The 23,607-nt window shown below is 39.9% G+C and overlaps 1 protein-coding gene and 1 pseudogene across 1 annotated transcript in view; both read right to left on the bottom strand.

Moving 5' to 3' along the window:
- The window catches only part of VWA8 (von Willebrand factor A domain containing 8), a 411,100-nt gene that overhangs the window by 133,109 nt on the left and 254,384 nt on the right, over nucleotides 1-23,607 (bottom strand). The window contains exons 30-35 of the mRNA XM_059684720.1: nucleotides 17,793-17,903; nucleotides 16,127-16,191; nucleotides 15,587-15,712; nucleotides 14,402-14,511; nucleotides 13,289-13,443; nucleotides 10,108-10,303 (exon numbers count right to left, since the gene is read on the bottom strand). Coding sequence (XP_059540703.1) covers nucleotides 10,108-10,303; nucleotides 13,289-13,443; nucleotides 14,402-14,511; nucleotides 15,587-15,712; nucleotides 16,127-16,191; nucleotides 17,793-17,903 — 763 coding nt within the window. The remainder of the gene's footprint in view (nucleotides 1-10,107; nucleotides 10,304-13,288; nucleotides 13,444-14,401; nucleotides 14,512-15,586; nucleotides 15,713-16,126; nucleotides 16,192-17,792; nucleotides 17,904-23,607) is intronic.
- On the bottom strand, nucleotides 18,264-18,720 carry LOC132225905 (large ribosomal subunit protein uL22-like; annotated as a pseudogene).

Raw genomic sequence — 23,607 nt, 5'->3', positions numbered from 1 at the left:
GGATAGGACTCCACCATAGGAAAAGGGTGGATAGTCTTCGCCGACTCCGTCCACACCTTTGGGAACCCCTGGAAAAGGATTCCCCTAGGTAAGCCCCCCCGCCCCCCCCACTGAGAACCCCCACACTCGGGACGGATAGGACTCCACCAGGGTGCTACAGACCCCCCTATAGAGGATAAGTAGGGTAAGAAGGTGGATAGTACAGAACTTAGATTGAGAAGATGTGCCATACTGAGTCCAAAGAAAGAAGACTCTGTATTGATCCTTAGATTGAGAAGATGTGCCATACTGAGTCCAAAGAAAGAAGACTCTGTATTGATCTTTAGATTAAGAAGATGTGCCATACTGAGTCTAAAGAAAAAAGACTCTGTATTGATCTTTTAACATATATGCTTGCTAGCAGAGGAATTAAGGTTACTCCCAGTCAGACAGAACGTTTTATACAAGAAGTATGACCATGCTTTTCTGAGGAAGGAAAGGTAAATGTAATGGCATGGGAGAAGGTAGGCCCAAGGAGCCTTATCCTTAACCCCACTGCAGCCTTCCCACCCCGGGAAAGTGCAGGATTGGCAAGCTCTCCCTGAGGTGATAGATCAGGACTCAGGTAATAGCGGAAAGCACCAATCCTACTCTTAAAATGGATATAAGAGAGCATTTGAGGTTTTTCTTTTTAATGCTTGCTTTTAAAAAATAAAAAAGGGGGAATTTGCCAGGAGCTGGTCCATCCTTGCTGTTTCAAGGGACCTGGCATATATGGCATACTGTTCTTAATATGTTTGCTCACCTTCTTGGCGCTGTGTTTTAACCAAGGTCACCTCTCCGAGAAAGGTTGAATCCCCAGGTAGGGATTTTCCCCTGAAGTTAGGGAGGGAATAAAACCCCTCAACTAAGTGCCAGGCGGGTAATTAATCACTTTAACTACGAACAGTCATGCTTAAGCTACATAATCTTTACTCCCTGGAATGGAGATAAGAAACGCCCTAACCTTTGTAATAGAGATTGATAGAATTGAATCAACTGGTATAAATACAGTTGTAACAAGACAGAAACACTCAGAACTTAGAACACAGAATTCAGAAGACAGAACCTACACGGAGCCTGGAGACAGAAGAACTTCGCTGGAGAGAACATGGCAAAAGATCCTGGACTGAACCTGACTACAGAAATATGGCAAGAGAACCTGACTAGAACCTGGTGACTGAACCTGGCCGGAGATCTCAGACAGAACCTGGCTGGAGATCCTAACCAGAACCTCTCTGGAGATCCAGACCAGAACTTGGCTGGAGATCCTGGCTAGAGATCCTGGTTAGGCTGCTGATCAACTGAACGCTGTCTCCATGTCCTTCCTTCTTCGCCGACTCCGTCCACACCTTTGGGGACCCCTGGACCTGCTGGGGTTGGACCCCAGCAGACTGCAGCTTAGGTCTGCCCCCCGCTGGCAAGTGGACATCCCCTGAGAGCTGCCGGGCTGCCAGAGGGATGTCTGATTACCATCTTAGGCCCAATTCCCCAGGGAGCGGGCCTAAGCCAGCAGGTGGACATCCTCCGGGGGGTCCCAGACTGCAAGAGGCAATAGGCCGGGCTGAGGGACCCCCCCGAGTGCACAAATTTTTGTGCACCGGGCCTCTAGTATATATATAAAAGCCTAAACGACCAGCTGACAGGCCAGTAGCTATGACACACACTGGCCACCAGGGGGCAGACGTTCAACACAGGAGCGGAAACCACAGAAATGGAAACATGTAACAGACTGATGAATCTCAGAGGGAAGAGGGGAACAGGAAGAGATTAACCAAAGATCTTATATGCATACCAGAGACCTGGTGCATGGATTCGTGCATCAGTGGGGTCCCTCAGCCTGGTCTGTGGGGATTGGGCTGCAACTGGCTCTTGGACATCCCCCAAGGGATCCTGGGTTGCGAGAGGGCACAGGCCAGGCCAAGAGACCCCACTGGTGCACGAATCCATGCACTGGGCCTCTAATATTTATATGAAAATGTTGGTTAGATTAACATCCAGTGCTTATATTATTACTAGAAGCCTGGTGCATGAATTCGTGCACAGGTGGGGTCCCTCGGACTGGCCAACAATCTGGGCCAATGGGGGCATCTCGCCCAGTACTGATAGGAGCTGATCGGGGCCGATCGGGACCGGCCTGACGGGGAGAGGGGGCACGAGAGGTTGGCTATGGAAGTGCACTGACCACCAGGGGGCAGCTCCTGCGTTGAGCCCCCTGGTGGTCAGTGCACATCACAGCAACTGGTTGACCAGTTGTTCACTCATAAGGGTCGCTTAGGCTTTTATATATATAGACTAGAGGCCCGGTGAACAAAAATTTGTGCACTCGAAGGGGGGGGTGCTCAGCCCGGCTTGTCCCTTCTTGCAGTCTGGGACCCCTCGGGAGATAACGACCTGCTGGCTTAGGCCTGCTCCCAGGTGGCAGAGGGCAGGCCCAATCCCTAGGTGCAGCCCCTGGTCGGGCTCAGAGCAGGGCCGATTGGGGAGTTGGGGCGCCACCTCGTCATGCACAGAGCAGGGCGATCGGGAGGTTCTGATGCCACCCTCAGTCATGATCAGGGTAGGGCCGATTGGGGAGTTGGGGCACCGTCCCGTCACACTCAAGGCAGGGTCGATGGGGAGGTTGCGGCGCCACCCCCTGTCACGCACAGAGCAGGGCCAATCAGGGGGTTGGGGCGCTGCCCCCTGTCATGCATAGAGCAGGGCCCATCGGGGGGTTGGGGCGCTGCCCTCTATCACCCACAGAGCAGGGCCGATCAGGGGGTTGGGGTGCCACCACTCTCACACTCAGGGCAGGGCTGATGGGGAGGTTATGGCTCTACCCCGTCACACACAGAGCAGGGCCCGTGGGGGGGGGGGGTGCGGTTGGGGCGCCGCACCCTGTCACACACAGAGCAGGGTCGATCAGGGGTTTGGGGTGCCGCACCCTGTCACACACAGAGCCGCAGGGCGATCAGGGGGTTGGGGAGCTCCCCCCTATCAGGCACAGAGCAGGGCTGATCAGGGGGTTTGGGCGCCTTCCCCTGTCACGAACAGAGAAGGGTGGATAGGGAGGTTGTGGCCCCGCCCCCTGTCACACACAGAGCCACAGGGCGATCAGGGGGTTTGGACGCTGCCCCGTGTCAGGCCTCGCGGCTCCGCTGATCCCGGTGCTGGGAGGCATATTACCCTTTTACTATATAGGGTAGAGGCCTGTTGCACGGGTGGGTGCCGGCTGGTTTGCTCTGAAGGGTGTCCTGGATCAGGGTAGGGGTCCCCACTGGGGTGCCTGGCCAGCCTGAGTGAGGGGATGATGGCTGTTTGCAGCTGGTCACACACCCTTCAGGGTGGGGGTCCCCACTGGGGTGCCTGGCCAGTCTGGGTGAGGGGCTGAGGGCTGTTTTCAGGCTGGCGGGTGATTGAAGCTCCCAACCACTCGTTTTTTTCTTTTTTTTAAATTCTGGGCCAGCTTTAGCTCTGAGGCTTGACTCCAGCTCTAAAGCCTCTGCTGCTGAAAGCAGGTATCTGGTTTGTTTGGGTTCTATAATCGAAACACTGTTTCAACTCCAGCTCTGAGATCCTGGCTGGCTGAAAGCAGGTTTCTGGGGTTTTGTTTAGCTTCTATATTTGTAACAATGTTTCAAACTGCAAGCTCAGAGGCCAGCAGCGGCAAGCGGGGAACGGTGGAGTCCTCCGTCACTGAAGCAAGGAAGCCTCATGTTCGCTTCATGCTGCCTGGCTGCCAGCCGCCATCTTGGCTGGCAGTTAATTTGCATATCGCCCTGATTAGCCAATGGGAAGGGTAGCGGAGGTACGGCTAATTACCATGTTTCTCTTTTATTAGATAGGATGATTATACTAGAGGCCCAGTCCACAAAATTCGTGCACAGGTAGGGTCCCTAGGCCTAGCCAGCAATCAGGGCTGACTGGGGCCTCTGGCTGCTGGCCAGGGCCTTCCTTCATTCCGCGCTGTCCCCTGGTGGTCAGCACATGTCATAATGAGCAATCAAACTCCTAGGCTCTCGGTCGAACTTCTGAGGGGACAATTTGCATATTAGGGTTTTATATATATAGAAGATAAATGCTATTCATAGCTGAGATATGTCTTATTTTTGCTGTTATTGCTTTCTCTTTTCTGTATAATTTTTTCTTTTCATGTAGCTAATAATTATCATGTTTTGTTGTTGGTTTAGTTTTTCACTTAGCACAAATTCATACTCAAAGTTCCTAATTGTCAAAAATCTCTAAATATGTTCAAATATATTGGATTTATCACTTTCTTGGAGGCATCTCTCCTGAAATCTTCTCATCTTTTCTAATCTGCAGTGATTGGTCCCTAGGTCTGTGCCTAGCTATCATCCTGGTATTTCCTTTACCATTTTCCTAGGAATTTCTTTTTTTTTTTTTTACAGTCCAATAAAATTCTTCCTATGTGCCAGACAAGATCCTAAGCACTTTTATATACATTTGGAATATTTAAGGAACACTACTTAAACAAATGAGGAGAAATAAAACTCCTACCAACCAAGAAAAAATTGCAAAAGATATAAACAGACAATTATCAGAAGAGTAAACTATGACATATAAAAAGATATTTAAACTTACTAGAAAACAGGCAAAGGTAGTATAAAACCACAAGAAAAAAACTCCTACAAGACTAGATGAGGATGCAGAGCCCTGGGACTTCTTTTATGCTGCTGAATTAACCACTTTGGGAAACAATTTGGTAATGTTACTCAACCCAAAACCTAGCTATGTGCCCTGACCAGGAATCGAACCTGCGATCTTCCAGTGTACGGGGTGACGCTCCAACCAACTGAACCACACAGCCAGTGCATAGCCCACTATTTTTAAAAGTAAAAAATTGGAAAAAACCTAAATGCGCATCAATAAAGAACAGATGAATAAATTGTGGTATTACAGCAATGAAACTTAATGAAGTAGAGCTATCAGTATGGATGATGACAAAGATTCTCTTTCTAACCAAATTCTGGTTAGACTCTTTACAACTAGACCCTAACTTTTGGACTTCCAAAAGTTTTCTCTGCGTTGTCCAATTTTAGTAAGAATAGTGCCATATAAGCTTAAGCCAAATCCCATGTCCTCGAAATTTGACTGGGTTCCTGATCCTCCATCATCTCTGCCGTGATGTCTGATCACTCACTCTGGCTGCCTTCAGCAAGAATCCAGTTAGGCGAATTTTGTCAGATTTTTCCCTTAACTCTGATGTCTTCTTAGTAATTTTTCACCCACTGATCCCCACCAAGTTGGAGGATCTATACTAACTGATTTTAAGATAAATATAAAGTACAATGCTAGAAAGTAATTAAGAAAGTATGGTATTGGTAAAGGGATGGACACATAGATCAATGGAATGGAACATAAATCCCCAAATAGTCCCACACATATGTGGTCAGCTGATTTTCAGCATAGGTTCAAATAATTCAATGGAGAAAGGACAGTCTTTTCAGCAAATGGTCCTAAAACAAATATCCCCATGCAAAACAATGAGCCTCACCCCACACTTTGTACCATATAAAAAAATTAAGTCAACATGAAGCATAAATGTAAAATATAAAAGTCCTAGAAGAAAACATAGGGGATTTTCCTTTTATCAAAATGGGAGAAAATCTGTGGAAAACATATATCTGATACTGAAGTTGTATCTAGAATACTAGTACATAAAGAACACTCAAAACTCACTAAAAAGAAAGCAAATAACCCAATTCAAAAAGTAGGCAGAAGATCTGAAGAGACATTTCACTAAAGAAGATACACATGAAAAGATGCTCAACATCATCAGGAACTAGGGAAAATTCAAATTAAAAATCATAATGAGATGTCACTACACACCAATTAGAATGGCAAAAACTGACAGTACCAAGTACTAGAAAAGAGGAAGAGCAACTGGAACTCTCATTCATTGCTGACAGGTATGCAAAATGGTATTGCCATTTTGGAAAACAGTTTGGCAGTTTTATCACATGACATAAAAATGCGATTCCTAGGTATTCACCCAAGTGAAGCAAAAACTTATGTTTGTTTGTTTGTTTATTTATTTTACTCCTCACCCAAGGATATATATTTTTTCATTGATTTGAGAGAGAGAGAGAGACATTGATGTGAGAGAGAAACATAAATAGGTTGCCTCCTGTGTGTGTCCTGACCAGGGGTCAAATCTGTGACCTTTTGGTATATGGCATGACACTCCAACCAACTGAGCCACCTGGCCAGGGGAAAACTTACGTTCTTTTGAAAACCTCTACAAAACGCTCATAGCAGCCTTATTCACTATTGCCCCAAATTGGAAACTATCCAAATATCTATCAACTTGTGACTAGATAAACAACATTTTGTTCATTCACAAAATAGGCTACTTACTACTTGGCAATAAAAAGAAACAAACTACTGGTACACACAACATAAATGATTCTCAAGTACATTATATTAAATGAAAGAAACCAGACTCAAAAGACCACATGCTGTGTGATTCCATTTATATGACATTCTGGAAAAGGCAAATCTGTAAGTACAGAAATCAGGTCAGTGGGGGTTTGGCAGTAGGAGGAGGATTTGACGGCAAAGTGTCTTGGGGGAGATTTTAGGGGAGCTAGAACTGTTCTCTATCGATTGTGGTGACAGTTATGCAACTTAAGTATTCGTGAAACTCATAGCACTATAACACTAAAAAGTGTGAACTTTACTGTATGTTAACTGGGCCTTACTAAGAGAAAAATGTATACTTGAAAAATATCACTCTGATGTGTGGAGAATGGGAGGAGGAATAAAGAGTGGAAGAGGGAACTTTGTCAGGAGGCTACTGCAATATTCCAGTGCAGTGTTGGTGATGATTTAAATGTTGGCAACAGAGTTGTACACAAGAGGGTGGATATCAGATAAGTTTGTAAGATTTATCAGAAGGACATGTAATTGATGATGGATTAGCAGTGGAAAACGAGGGAGAAGTATCAGGGCTGACCTCAGGTTTTTGGGTGGATGAAGGTGCTCTAAACACTAGTGTAGAATTTCTTGTAGTTCCTGGAATGCTCTGTCATGCCCCTGTACCTTTCACATGAGGTTCCTTCTTTCTGGAACAATTCTTTCATTTGATTTATTCCCACTCATCCTTCAAGAGTCAGATCATATCTCACTCATTCATGGACAATAGAGACCATTCTAAACTTTTGAACAATAATAGATACAGAGGCAGAGCTGCCTCAAACAGTTGTCAAACTGCAGCGGGAAGGCCGGGGAGGGTTGGGGGGCAGGAGGTAGGGGGGTAAGAGATCAACTAAAGGACTTGTATGCATGCATATAAGCATAACCAATGGACATAAGACACTGGGTGATAGGGGAGGCTAGGGGACTGTCTAGGGCGGGGGGATAAAATGGATACATATGTAATACCCTTTGTAATACTTTAAGCAATAAAGAGTCAGATCATAATCACCAGTCTGGGTTGTAAGCTTCCCCCCACTTGTGAAGGTTCCTATCATAGCAATGTGCTACAATTGGCAGTTTATTCACTTGCCTCTTCTACCATAAAACACATTTTAAGGAAATGATGACTTATGTGGAAGGAACTAATAATTCTAAATATTTTAACATATAACCAGGACTTTTCAAACCCAGTAATAGATTTCTGTAATGCATTTAGAATTATATTTACAAAGTCCACGTTAATATAATAAATATAAATACAGGACAGCCTATTACTGCCTTTGTGATGCAAATAATAATCAGTGGATCAATGATAACAAAATTTCATAATTATCTATTACTAGAGGCCCGGTGCACAAAAATTTGTGCATTTGGGGGGGTCCCTCAGTCCGGCCTGTGCCCTCTTGCAGTCTGGGACCCCTTGGGGGATGTCGACCTGCTGTCTGGAAGTCATCAGCCTGGCTTGTGGCTGAGCAGAGCTCCCCCTGTGGGAGCACACTGACCACCAGGGGGCAGCTCCTGCATTAGGCGTCTGCCCACTGGTGGTCAGTGTGTGTCATAGTGACCAGTCATTCCCAGTCGTTCTGCTGTTAGGGTCAATTTGCATATTACCCTTTTATTATATAGGATAATTAAAGCCAGTGTGCTTCAGTAAGAATAGCTCAGGACTAGGGATTGGAAGACCTTGGTGCAGACTTTGGCTCTGCCGGCCTCTGGTGGGGAGATCCTCAGCAAATTATTTTACCTCTCTGTTTCCCTGCATATAAATTAGAAATTACATTAACAATAAAGTGGGGATTTGAAGATTAAGTGAATTTATACAAAGAAAAGTGATCAGCGGAGGACCTGACATATGCTATGCAGTGTTGTGTATTGGTTTGATATGATTTCAAATCAAAGTTGTTTTAAATCCACTTGTTTTTGGCAAAGACAAAAAAAACCACATATTGTCTTTAGAAATACAGTTGTTTAGATGTAAGAATGAAGAAAGTTGTGCCAGAATGTCATTATCTCACCTGTTGTTATTGATAAGCACTCAGTAGCTCAGATGCTGAGTCGTTCTCCTAGGGGGACTTATCAAATAAAACGTGGAGAAGCAGCTACAGCAAGAGGGCATTTCATTCTAAATACCAAGAGTTTGTGAGGACCTATTCGAGACTCTCTGGTCTGGGCAAGGCAACCCTTTGCTGACCTAAATAGATCTCTGGAGACCTTTGGGGCATCAGCTCCTGTCCTCATAAAGGCAACTCATACTAGCAGTGGCCTCAGAAGGAGCCCATCTTGTGACCAATGCCGTGCTACTGCTTCCTGGCCACGCACTACAGCAATAGGGACTTTGGTTTTGTGCTGGTGCTGGAAGTGTGCTCCAGGTTGGCTAAGCAGTCTCTCGTAGAAAAGGTACACCTTGACTAAATTTGGACTTATTTCTTTCATCTCCACTTGCCTGGAACAATAGTGTGATTAACTGATCATTGTTTTGGAGTATGTTATTTCTTTATTGGCTTATTAAAAGACATTCTGTATGCTACTGGGTAGTTCCCAACTGTGTTAAGCTTGCAAAGACAAATTCAGCCTCTGAGCATAATTTGCAGCCCCAAACAAAACATCCTATATAATAAAAGTATAATATGCAAATCGACCGGACGGCAGAACAACTGGTTGGCCGGGGGTGGGGCTAGCAAGCAAGTGGCACCAGGCCAGCCAAAGCATGTGCCAGCGGGCAGAGGGAGGGGAAGGCAATAGGGTGAGGTGGCGGCAACTAGCGACATGGAGGGGAGATCAGGGGTGTGGGGCGGGCCGCTTGCTGGCCGGCGCCATCCCCTGATCAGCCTGCCCGGTCGCCTCCCGCAGAGGGAGGTCAGACTGCAGGCAGCATGTCTAAGCCGTCAGTCAGACATGCCCTGAGGGCTCCTGGACTCTGAGAGGGTGCAGGCTGGGCTGAGGGACTCTCCCCCACCACCCGAGTGCATGAATTTTTGTGCATTGGGCCTCTAGTGTAGTTATAAATATAAGTTGATTTTTGAGAGCACTAGTAAGTGAATCCATCTACATAAGTCCCTCGCCTTTCATCACAAGAGTTTAAGCCACCAATTTTCAAACCTTTTTCATCTCATGGCACACATAAACTAATTACTAAAATTTGTGGCACACCAAGAAATATATTTTTTGCTGATCTGACAAAAAATAGGTATAACTTTGATTCATTTATACCAGACAGCTATTGTTGTGTTGGCTGCTATAATTTTTTATATGACAACCTAGGGGAAAAGATGTCAGTTCACCTGACTAAATAGTCAAATATCTCATGTTTTAAAAATTCTTGCAGCACACCCGTGTGCTTTGGCCCACCATTTGAAATCTCTGGTTTAAGAAAAAAGTCAGATCTATGTCTAATATTTTAGTGATTTTTAAAGGTCTCCTTGACAACATATTTTAAGTAAAGTTATTTTATAGATTCTAATGCCAATGAAGATGAGTTCTAACAGCAAAGACTAAAACTACACAGTGTGGGAAGTTGAGTGAAAACTTTCTGAGTACATACAGGTCTTTAAAACTCTAGATCGCTCTTATACTTATAAATATACAATGTCAATGATAAATTAAATATCCCTACCAAAAGGAAACTGCCTTTAACTACCTTGCTAAATTAGGAATTGGTAAGTTTCTTACCTTTTGGGTAGATATCTTTTAGAGGGACTTCTCCTGGGGGCAAAATCCGGACTATCTGATTAGTGTCCACAAGAGTCACACAATTGCTCTGTTTTGGAGTTCCACTTTTCTTCTTCCCCCCATAGAACGCTGTATCAGTGACCCTTGATTTATGCAAAGATGATGGCCTTTTCCAAGAATAAACTTCACTGGGAGACTGAAAAACACACAAAAAGAGATGCAAGTACTGAAGTGCTATGAACCACATTCATCACAGCTTGGGTAATACAGCCCTCTATGCAGATACCAGTAGTAAACTTACATTTCACAAGTATAAGAAAATAAAATTATTCCTTAAACTTTTTGAATTTGGTACAGGAGATAGCTGCTTCACAAATAATCATAATTTTCAGACAAGTGTGATTATACAACCTACGTTTTATCTTGAAATGAATTATAACTAAAATGATGAAATATAACAATATAGTTAGTTTAAAAATAAACTAACATATCAACTATCTGGCATAAGGAATAGAATATTACCAGTATTTTTTAAAATTATAGTTGACATACAACATTGGATTAGTTTCAGGTATACAACACAAAGACTCAATGCCTATTTTACCTTACAAAGTGAACACCCTGGGCTATGCTCATGCCTGGATGCCCTCCTCACCTTATTTGGCTCTCAAATCAAGTTGCCCCTTCAAGGGGACACAGCATCTTCATCCTGCCTGGACTGACTGCCATCACTAGTGGTTCCCCCTCCCCCATCACAGATGTCCTTTTCACTTGCTCAGGCTCTGACCTCTGACACCTCACACTGGGACACTGTTTACCCATATTTTTTTTTTATTTTGGATTATTGGTTTTCTTACTCTTGAGTTTTGATAAATCTTTATATATTCCTAATACAAGTCCTTTGTTGGAAATGTGATTTGCCAATATTTTCTCCCAGCCTGTAGATTGTCTTTTCCTCTCTTAACAGTGTCTTTTACAGAGCTTAAGTTTTTAGCATTGATGAAATTTAATTTATCAATTTTTTAATAGATCACATAGGAAATGTTTAATAAAAGTGGTGACAGTGGGTATACTTGTCTTATTGATATTGAAAGAATTGCTTTTAATGTTTCACTATTGAGGATGACATTTGCTATAGGTTTTTGCAGATATTTGGTATTAGTTTAGAAAGTTTTAATAAGTTTATAATAATTTAGGTGCCTCTGATAATGCTATAAAAAGTTAATAAAAGGCAATATACCCCTTTGTTGACAGTTTTATGAAGAATCAAAAGAAATTCACATAGAAGCGGAAAGGGACTGTCTTATAGTAGAAAGTCTATGGTTTCCGGTCAATCACACCTGAGCTCAAATCCCAGCTGATTTACTCATAATCGCTGTAGCCTAGGGCAGTGGTCGGCAAATTCATTAATCAACAGAGCCAAATATCAACAGTACAACGATTGAAATTCCTTTTGAGAGCCAAATTTTTTAAACTTAAACTATATAGGTAGGTACATTGTTATTAACTTAATTAGGGTACTCCTAAGGCTTAGGAAGAGCCACACTCAAGGGGCCAAAGAGCCGCATGTGGCTCGAGAGCTGCAGTTTGCCGACCATGGGCCTAGGGGATACATCCTCTCTGTTTCTGTTTCTTCATCTATAAAATCTTGTAGAAGTGCCTGACTATTGCATTAAGGCCTAAAACATATGACTGGTATAAAATGCTAAAAGGCTGCATAATCGATGAATCCTTCATTAAACAAAAATTCATTGAACATCTATGTGATGGGTACTATATTAAATGTGGAGAATACAGCTTTTATATATATTTATTTTGTTAATCCTTACCCAAGGATGTTTTTTCCATTGATTTTTCGAGAGAGGGAAAGGAGGAAGGGAGGGAGGAGGGTGAGAGTGAGAGAGAGAGAGAAAGAGAGAATGAGAGAGACTTCAATGTGAGAGAGTCACATCAGCTGGTTGCCTCCCTCATGTACCCCAACCAGGATGGAACCTGCAACCCAGGTGACCTTCCCTTGATTGGGAATGGAACCTGTGACCCTTTGGTCCAAGGGCCAATACTCTAAAAACTGAACACACCTGCCAGGACAAGGATAGAGCTTTTAATTTAACAAGGTCACTCGTTCTACAGGCTATAAGGAATTTCTACAGGGCTAATAAAAACAGTGCCTTATATTCAACTTGTACTTTCTAACCTTTTTATAGTAACCCTAGAGGCCCAGTGCATGAAATTGGCCTGTACCCTCTTGTAGTCTGGGAGCCATCCAGGGACGTCTGACTGATAGGAAGTGGGCTTAAGCCAGCAGTCAGACATCCTTAGTGCTGCTGCACTCACCAGCCGTGAGTGGCTGAGTGGCGTTCCCCCTGTGGGAGTGCACTGATCACCAGGGGGCAGCTCCTGTGTTGAGTGTCAGTGCATGTCATAGTGACCAGTTGTTCCACCGTTCAGTCAATTTGCATATAGCCTTTTATTATATAGGATTATATTTCTATACTAATTTCTTTAATCAGAATATGAATTTGTAAATAGTTATACCTTCAGAAAAATAGCTTCAGTATTTTCTATACTGATAACGCAAGCATTGTAGAAAGCATATTAAACATCTCTTTCAGTCAATCAAAGCTGCTCTAGATACTGTATTTCAACATGGTTTATTTTCAGTTACATAATATTATAGCAAATGCTTTTTACTTGATAATTAGGAAGACATATGGCAAAGTTCTAAGCCACATATTATCTACAGGGTTTTGAATTTCAGAAGTCTTTTACCCTGAAGTACTCTTCATTCATTAATTACATTAAAATTTTGAGGTATGTGAGATTGGTATACTATCAAGCAGAACTGACATTTTTATCTTTAAATAATTCTATCATCCCACCTCAAAGCTATAAAGGAAATTATGAAAATTAAATGTAGGGGGCATGCAGGAGGCAGCCCATCAATGAGTCTCTCTCATTGATGTTTCTATCTCTCTCTACCTTCCTCTCTGAAATCAATAAAAATATATTTTTAAAAAAGGCAATGAAACCATTTATGTAAAACATTTTTCAATGATTTATTTGGGAAACAGAATGTTGATCTGAAATGTTTATCAGAAAATCATTTCATTTTTAATTACCTCCTCAAATAGGCCAAATTAAGAAGAAATATTTATTCAATAAGTTAAAAAACTGATCTTACCATGAGATCTGGGAAACCAACAATGGCTGTAGCATAACTGTTCTCATCTGAGAGAATTCGGTTAGGAGAGGCTATCTTTTGTCCCACAGCTGAACTCAGATTCTCAGATGATAGCTGCTCACTTGAAATTCTATGAGGTATGCTGAAATCTGTTTCTGAATAGTGTCAGAGAAACATTAGATACCACATGCCCATAAAATGCTCCATGAAATTAATTTTTACAAGATTTCATTCTCACCAACCTAAACAGAAAAGCACAAGTTAAAAAGGAGGAAACACTTTGAGTTACATTCATGGCTCTTCATCTGAGAAAACTCAGTTTTTTTACTGTCAAGGCATCTTCTCAAAGTAATTTCAAGTACTTATGGCATTCAAATTTTTATTAGCAATGAATATTATCATTAGTAGAGCCCTGCAGAAAAGACATGAAATTGACCCAATCCATGTTGGTAATGGTATGTTTTAGAGTTTTTTCATAAATACTATTTACTTCCCCAAAACTGTGATGAATTAAGTAGAAAGCCTGATGAACTAAGTCAGTGGTTCTCAACCTGTGGGTCGCGACCCCTTTGGGGGTCAAACGACCCTTTCACAGGGGTCGCCTAAGACCATCGGAAAACACATATATAATTACATATTGTTTTTGTGATTAATCACTATGCTTTAATTATGTTCAATTTATAACAATGAAAATACATCCTGCATATCAGATATTTACATTACGATTCATAAAAGTAGCAAAATTACAGTTATGAAGTAGCAATGAAAATAATTTTTGGTTGGGGGTCACCACAACATGGGGAACTGTATTAAAGGGTCGCGGCATTAGGAAGGTTGAGAACCACTGGTCTAAGTGAAAAGGAAAAATGCTATCCTAAAATAGACTTGGAACCTAAATGTATATAAAAATTCTGATTTGTCACTTAAAAAAATTCAAAGACAGAACTTAAAAGATGGTGGATTCTTATTAACTATTACCAGTGTAGTGACTAAGTTTGCTCTTGGTATAAATTTAACGTATGCTGATATTGTTGCTGTTAAATGGTTCTAAAGGACAGTGTGTATATGAGCACACACCCATACAGACATAAACACAAAGAGCACAGTGCTTACCTGGTGTAACTCCAAACCCTGTGCTGGGCGGCTCCTCCTTCAATACATACAATTGGCAAACCCCACTATCCTCAGATTCGATGTGTGCAGGTTTAGTTAAAAGGTATTTCCTGTAAACAAACAAAACCTCTAAGTGAAAAGTTTTTATTTTTCTAGTAATCGTGCAGCCAGACTAGAAAAATCAAGTTTTTCTTCCCAAAGCCTCTTTTTTATATTTTTAGCATAATTTGCAATTCCCAGAGTTTCATTGTGATTGTCAACACCATGTAGAAGGAGCAGTGATAATCACAATGCAGTAACAGATGTGAACTAAAAATCTAGCACTTCGTGTAAGAGGAAGGGCTATAAAAGAAAAAAAAGAAAAGAAAAAACAACTGCAACGATACGCACTCTTATTATCATGGAGCCTACTGTTGATACAACTGTTTGATCAGCCAGGAAGTGGGAGCCTGACCTCTGATTTGTGACCAGCTAAGAGACAGAAGCCTTCACTACTGTAATCTCCTTGATCTCCTTATCTTTAAGATTTCTGAGATGGTGCTGTAGAAATAGCCAGAAATCTTTTGAGCAGACTACCTAAGCTTGCCAGCAGGGCTGCAGAGAAAGGCTGCCTTTAGCTAGTGGGTAAATGCATGAAGGAGGGCACTCAATATTTACCATGCACCCACCCTCTTTATGCCAAGCGCACACAATGTCCCTTCCATCAGGAAGTGCGCAGTGCAATGGGGGAAGGAACACAAACACAAACATGACCAAATGAAGAAGAAGCTTCTAAGAGGTGATTCTGTGAAGGCACAAAAAAGCAACAGCTCTATGATGAGACTGTGGCCCTTTGAATACAGGATAAACTGAAGATCTATTTTGAAGAATCTCTAGTTTGGCAAGAACACAGTGAGTTCTCAATGTGCTAACAGGAAGAAGCCCAAAGAAATATGGATCATACATAAAAGTTATTATGTTTTTACTGTTAATTTCAATGTGATCTTCTAAAACACTTTTGTAATTACTCTGTAAAGTGACCTTTAATTTACTGTAATTTTCTCTCCTCACTTCTTTTAACTTTCACCCACAGAGATGCTGCCAAATTCAGAAACTGTTAAAAGACACAGAAAGACAGAACAGTAAGGATGTTGGATAATGGGTAAGGAGGAGCGGTGGCATGAGATACTATGTAGGTCCACCCACTGATTGGTTTTGCTCTCCACCAGAAGCCATTTGTCCTCTGCTACAAGAAAAACTGTCTTGAGGTCGATGGGAAGTGAGATGGTATGAGTTCGCCCTTCTAGCACATCCAGCACAGTCAAGTTGCTCCTGAAAAAGGAGAAGAAAACTGTATCTGAAAGGAGATGCTCAGGATAACGGTTGCATAATCATGGCAAAATCATTTCAACCTTAAAAAGATTATTTTTAAGACCAAGTAATAACATAGAAAAGAGTTAACTGAGCAAACAGTTACACAAAATTATGAACTATGCAAGGGTATGCATCAGAAGAAATAATGGAAAGTGCCAGCTGCCATACTAGTAGTAGTTGAATAAAGGAGCTATGAGCACTGTCTCTTCTCATGTCTATTGTTCAATGTTCTACAATGTGGGATGAGTTTCTTTTATAATAAAACATTTATAATTTGGATACATTAGTTTTATAATAAACAAATATATTTAAAAGAGGAAGTATAATGGGCAAAATAAGGACCACAGTTTAAATCTACAACCAAGAGCTCACCCTTTTTCTTTGTAGAATACTAGCCAGTTTTTGTGCGAAAATTCTTTACACATTTTATACGTTTCCTAAAGACAAAACAAAACAAAATATTCACATTAAATATGTCAGATGCAGTCATGTCTCTTCAGCTACTTTGCCTTAAATAAAATTCTTCAACATGTAAAAAGTAATTTTCAGAAAAGCTACCTCATTATCTAGGCCAAGACTTATGGTAACATGGGCTAAAATATATGTCAAAATTTACTGGGAACTATGCACTAAAACATCTTTGGAACTGTTAAAAGATAACACCCAATACTGGTTAGAAATACACGTGCTATTGGATGATTAACCCCTAGAGTGCCGGGGAGCAGGATCACGCTCCTCCCATCTTTTGCCAAAAGTGCTGGGAGCGCTATCAAAGCTTCAAAATGGCGTCCAGTTCTAAGTCTGCTTTTATTAGTGATGATGATATTGTTAAATATGTCAATGTAGTAAAGGTTTCCTTAAGTTTTTGAATATGTAACTTCATTTACTTGCGATTCATAATTTTTTTCCTAAACTGCTGGAAAATCAGCAAAAATGCCTTGGCAATTTTAGTGTAGTTCCTAGGACATTGGTTGGCACTCAAAGGGTTAACAGTGGAATTTAACATAAATAAATAGAAAATGCTTTTCTTCTTAGATTTGGAGACCTTCATGACGTTTAAAAAAAAAACACCTCTTTTCATGGACTTTTAAGATGTAAGTATACTATCCTGCAGAACAGAGGATAAGCCTTATTATATATCCATGATGTTTTCCTAAATGGCATAATAAATTCTTTGGGTTGGCCTAAAATGTTTGTTTACTAGTTTAATTTTATTTATCTAGTAGGCGTAATTAGGTGTTTGTCGTAAATGTTTCCTTCCACGTCCCGCATGGTTCAGGGTTCAATATCTGGAAGAGGAGCCGCACACAAATGAAATAGAAAAGACAAGAGATAATTTGGAAATATTGGGGGACCAGGCGGGTAAGTCCAACTCAAGAGGAAGGACTTCCACCCGTGCTCAGTCCGCACTGACCTTTTATAGTCTGAGGTAAACAATGCAGTGGTTACCATAGTTACAGTTCTTGTGAGTTTCAACTGTTTTGATCATGTTTACACTCCCTGCACTTCCCTCAGCCTATTAGCTTCCCAGGTAAGATCTGGGGAGTGTTATAAGGTCAAGCTTAATTATGCTAAGAGGACTGAGCCCTCTAAGCTGGGACTTGTTTGTGACTTTGCCAGCAGGTCAGTCCGAGGCTCAACCCTATATCAATTTCTCACAGGTGTTGTACTCATGGGTTTATCATATAAATCCAAAACATAAATGCATATCTGGAAAACAAGTTAAAGTGGTTCATGATTGGAATTTGTTATAAATATCATACTCAAATAGCTCATAATGTTCTATTATTATTACTTCAGTCCTGATAAGCTTTCATGTGCATACAATGGATATAAAAAGAAGCCAATGTTATGTAATGGCATGTGTATCTATGTCTGTTTGTATTGTGTTAAAATCTACAAGTGCATAGTAAGAGAATTCTCTTGTGCATTATAATGAACAAAAGGCAATGAAAGGGATGGGCAGGCATTCATGTTTATGGTTAAAAAGCTATAGAAAATCCTTGACAATTTGCTGGACAAGTTGGGTATTCCTTACAGCTTCTTCCTTGTTCCACCAGGAAGGTTTCTTAGATGTAACTTCTTCTGAAGGGAGGATGAGACGACGAACGGCTCGGCCAATGGTATCCAACAATAAGATGGTATTACTCTGGAAGTAAAGAGAACAGTGAAAAGCTCAAGATTTGTTCCCTTTTGCAGAAGTAGAAGGTTCTTGGCAACCTGGGAGTAAGGGTTATAATGATAATCCAAATGGAAGATGGAAATATTGAAACACTAAAGATGAAGATACCCAGTGATTTCCTTAATAGAGAATTTAAACTATTTGATGGTTTTATGAAGAAGATTCTAATTATATGATGTAGAAGGTATTCTTTTTGAAGATTTTATCTTAAAAACCATCCCCTTCTTAATATAGGCTAGTTTTATTACATAGTAATGATAAAATTAAGAGAATAATACTTTTTAAAAGTCCATTTACTTTTTTTTTTTTTTTTAACTTTTATTAGATTTATTTTATGCTGAATTTACTCCCGGCCATAAGTTTTCGTTTCTTCAGTTTCTTTTTCTTCTGTGCAACCTCCTCTTCTGGTTTAGAAACAATCTGCTCTTTTCAGTAAGAGTCCTTTCACTGTAGCAGGGAGAACTCATGTATGGGGTAATCCACTCTTGGGCTCTGTAGATTCTATGCTGCATCTTGGGAGCTTTGTTTACCTGGATGTGCTCAGTGACCAGAGAACCTACATATAAAGCTTAAGTTCAGCAGTGCTCTCTGCATTTTTGAACACATGCAGCAAAAATTCAGCACTCTTTTTGGGCCAATGACCCTGTGTCCAGCCTCACTGTTTCGCCTGGGCACATTTACCCACTCTACCACTGTAACGACGGAATGGCACATCTCGCTTCCGTATAGGGACATTCTTCAGATACTTGGTGACTTTTCGAATATGCATACCCTTGATGGCCTAGGCAGTTTCACGAGTGTTCTTAAGTGAACACGAAGATTTGAGCCTCTTGATTTGCATGACTTCGTGGAGTTTTCTGGGTCTAGTTGAGTAGCGAACCATTTTCAGAGGTCACCTATGGCCGCTTTGGGGAAGAGGAACCAAGTCCATGTACTTTTATCAAAATGACACTTAAAGAATGTTCTGTTGAAACTCTTTTACACTGTACACAATCATATTAAAATTAAATAATTAAAAATAATAATTAAATTAATTCTTTTCAAATCTAGTTCAATTCAGAAAATATGTACATGATATATAAAGATGGGTTAGCAAGAAAATATCAAGAACTACAAGAACCTAGCTAGAAATGAGTGTTTCCTCATCTTGAAATTCACTAAGCTTACAAAATTTTCATAGTTGGTATTGTAATAATGTACAAGAGATTACTCCAGCATTATTAATCAGTTATGCAAATGAAGTAATAATCTCTCAGTATTTAGAAGAGGTTTTTCAAGAAAAGAAAATTTTAACTAAACTTTAAGCATTTAAAAGAAATGAACTGAGTCCAGCCAGTGTGGCTCAGTGGTTGAGCATTGAACTATGAACCAGGAGGTCACAGTTTGATTCCTGGTCATGATACATGCCCAGGTTGAGGGCTTGATCCCCAGTAGGGGGTGTGCAGGAGGCAGCTGATCAATGATTCCATCTCTCTCTCTCTCCGTCTCCCTTCCTCTTTCTGAAAAATCAATAAAAAATATATTTTTTAAAAGTACACATGAAATAAGAACTTAAAATTGAGAAAGCCAGGAAATATTAAATATTTTAAAGGGATGAAAAATTAGCTTTTCTAGTTAAAATTTGAAGACCTTTAACAGGTTTGCAAAAAGGCATCAGCAAATTGTCAGGCCTTGTTGTTACACTATACAATTATCTTTTCTTTCTTCCTTTTTTTTTTTTTTTTTTTTTTTTAAGTTGGGACTCCTCCATTATCCTAATTCTTATGAATTTTCATTTTAGGAAGTTCCTTTGGGGAAAATTAAGTCACAAAGCACCCAAATAATTAATATACTCTGCAAAATTAGGAAACAGAATATGAAATGTTTATTTCTCCCATAATATCTATTGAACCGTTGATATTTAAAACACAAAGGAGATTACAATGGTAAATTAACTATGGCTCTTGTCATCTATTATATAATTCAGTAGGAGAGAAATTTTTAAAATGTTATAGGATTAATGACTCATCTGCAAATCTGGAACCACATAGTGTGATTTCAAATTTATTTTACTAGCTAGTTTTATTGAAGTGTTCAAGAATTAAATTAGTATGCATATCACATAGTTTCTTTCTCTGTCTATACTCAATCTTGGCAGTAGTAAAAATTCAACTAAGAATTTTGACAAAGCTTAAGTTTTCCACAAACATCACCCTTAGACTCCATTATTCTATATAAAAAGTAATTCTCCATTAAGAATGTATGTTAAAAAATATTCTTTTTAAATATAACATTTCATATAATAAGTATTATTTCTGGCATTAGAAAGTTTGAAAATGACAGTGATGCCTGAGTTTTTCTTAAGAAAACATGTTAATAAGTTGAAAGTTTACAGTTTCTATTCTAGATTAAAATTTTTTTTGAACTGTTTTTTAAAGGAGAAACTTAAAAAAACAAAGGAGAAACTCTTTTGTGTATGAAAAATATATACAACATTAACATGAATTCTTAGTGCTGAAGCAATCTGGGGGTAACATTAACTTTTCTAAGCCAAAAAAAAAAAAAAGTCCTAAAAATAATGTCTGATTCCAAAATATGATTACACAGAAGAATAAGCAGATGATTAAATAGATATGATTAAGCAGAAAAATAAGTTACTACAGTTTTGCATTTTTCTTCCTTTTTAGGGTCTAATAGTTATATACTCATAACCTGGTCCAAGTGAACTGAAAAACTGTATCTTTCTAAGTGACAGAAAACATGTATTTCCAGCCGCTGCTGTATTTAGAATTAGTTTTTAGAAGCAATTGGCAACGTGAAGAAGTTCTGTTGTTCCATCCTTTTAGAAGTTAATGGTTTCCTTCTATAAATGACTAATGATATATTCTGTCTGAGTTTAAAAATAGAATTTTGCGTCACACACAAGTACATGTAACTGTGGCTTTGGCGCTCCTTTAAGGGGGCAGGGAGGAGAAGCAAATGAACAATTTTATTATGTTTGTATTTGACTGGGAGAAAAGTAACCTCTGGATGACCTCAATGTCCCAAAGTCTGAAATTCTAAACTTTGTACAGATGTAATAAGTAATCTCATGGGGAGGGGGTGGGGCACTTTATTTTTAGGCATGGAGAAGTTTCCCTTTCCTTACTTAAGATTTTATTTTAGCAAGGCCTTTTGAACAACTTCTTAAGCTAACCAGGGAAATGCACGCAGAGCAAAGATTTATTTTTAAAAGACAAAGGATAGATGAATTAATGGAAGCACTTCTCTACACTATTTTAGCTCTGTTTTCATTTATAGCAGGATGAAGAAGGAATTAAAGGCAGTGCACTCATTTTTTTTTATTCCATCAGAACTATTTACCATTTGTTAACTTTACAGCTGCATGCTGTTTATTTGGAATTAAAGAGGTCTTACATCCTAACAGGGCCATAATATAAAATAGACAGCTAAGATATTCTCTCTGGAAAAAGGAGGCAGTTCAGATGATAGGTAGATTGGAAGTTTTCAGATAAGCTGAGCAATGACTGCTCAGGGTACTGTGGTAGCTTTCTGGATAACGGTTAACACCATAGTCAAAAGGGTAAGTCAGATAACATGCTAGAATGGCAAAAGGCCATGTCCTGGCTATGGAAGTTAAGCATATTTTTCTTTTTAAGTTAAATTTATTGGGGTGACATCGGTTAATAAAAGTATACAGGTATCAAGTATACAATTCCACAGTAAGTCATCTGTATATTGTATTGTGTGTTTAGCACCCAAGACAAGTCTCCTTCCATCGCCATTTATCCCCCTTTTATGCTCTTTTACTTTCTCTCACCCTCCACCCGCTTCCTTCTGGCAATCACCATACTGTTGTCCTTGTTCATGAATCTTTTTTTTTTTCTTTGCTTAATCCCTTTACCCATCTCACCCAGCCCCAACTCCCTCCCCTATGACAGCTGTCAGTCTGTTCTCTGTATCCATGAGTCTGTTTCCACTTTGTAGAGATACAGCCTGGAAATATTCATTCTATTGTGTAAATGTACCACAGCTGTTTTATCCACTCATCTACTGATGGGCACCTGGGCTATTATCAAGTCTTGGCTATTGTAAATGATGCTGCAATGAACACAGAGATGCATATATTCTTTAGAATTAGTGTTTTGGGTTTCTTCAGATATATTTCCAGAAGTGGAATTGCTGGGCCACAAGGCAATTCCATTTGCAATTTTTTTTGAAGTAACGCCATACTGCTTTCTACACCAATCTGCATTCCCACCAAGAGTGCACAAGGGTTCCTTTTTCTCCACATTCACTCCAACACTTGTTTGTTGATTTATTGATGATAGTCACTCTGACAGGTATGAGGTGATATTTTGTTGTTGTGATTTTAACATGCATCTCTCTGAAGATTAGCATTTTTCATATATCTATTGGCCATCTGTATGTCCTCTTTGGAGAAGAGTCCTTTGCTCATTTATTTTTTAAAACATTTGTCTTTATTGTTGAAATTACTACAGATATCCCCCCGCCCCCCATTGACCCTCTCCTCTTGGCTCCTGCCCCCAGGCCCTCACTACACTATTATCTGTGTCCATGGGTTATACATATACAGATATAAGTTCTTTGGTTAATCTCTTCCTGCTCTCATCTCCCCCCTTCCCTCTGAGATTTGTCAGTCTGTTCCATGCTTCCATGTCTCTGGATCTATTTCATTTATTAGTTTATTTTGTTCATTAGATTCCACATATAAGTGAAATCATGTAATACTTGTCTTTCTTGGACTGGCTAATTTCACTTAGCATAATACTCTCCAGGTCCCTCCATGCTGTCTCAAAGGGTAAGAGATCTTTCTTTTTTACAGCTGAATAGTATTCCACTGTGGTAAATTACCACAGCTTTTTAAATCCACTCATCTACTGATGCTTTTGCCCATTTCTTTTTAAAAAAATATATATTTTATTGATTTTTTACAGAGAGGAAGGGAGAGGGATAGAGTTAGAAACATCGATGAGAGATAAACATCAATCAGCTGCCTCCTGCACATCCCCTGGGGATGTGCCCACAACCAAGGTACATGCCCTTGACCAGAATTGAACCTGGGGCCCTTCAGTCTGAGGCTGATGTTCTATCCACTGAGCCAAACCAGTTAGGGCTTGCCCATTTCTTAATTAGATTGTTTGGTTTTTTGGTGCTGAGTTTTGTAAGATCCTTATAAATTTTGGATGCTAAGCCTTTATCAGATGTATTGGCAAATATATTCTCTTATTCAGTGGGGAAAAACAAATTTTTTTTCTTGATGAAAGTTGTTGTAAGTGAATAGAGTATTAACCAGCAATGTTACCAAATAATTGAATCTTTTGAGAAAATAAAATACTTGGTGAGAAGTTAAAAAACTTAAAGAATTGGTGTATGTAAAGTTGACAGCTGAAAATTTGGCAGGACTGTTTGAATAAGTAATTCATAGTTAGATTCCTGTCCAAATTTAATTGGCTTACAGAATTAAAAATCACCAATCATAAAGACAGATTCTTCTGGCTATAGAATTCAATTCAATGGCATTGATGCTCTGTTGGAAATCTAAAAAGTAACATCCTTATTCCAATATGCTAGAAACATAATTTTATAAGCAATATCTGGATATTCATAACTCTGCTTCTAGGAAAAAATGAAAAGAAAAATTTTAAAACCAGAAACAATTTATTAACTC

Source organism: Myotis daubentonii, chromosome 2, assembly GCF_963259705.1.
Source record: "Myotis daubentonii chromosome 2, mMyoDau2.1, whole genome shotgun sequence".
Taxonomy (NCBI): Eukaryota; Metazoa; Chordata; class Mammalia; order Chiroptera; family Vespertilionidae; genus Myotis; species Myotis daubentonii.
This window is presented reverse-complemented; position numbering and strand designations above follow the sequence as displayed.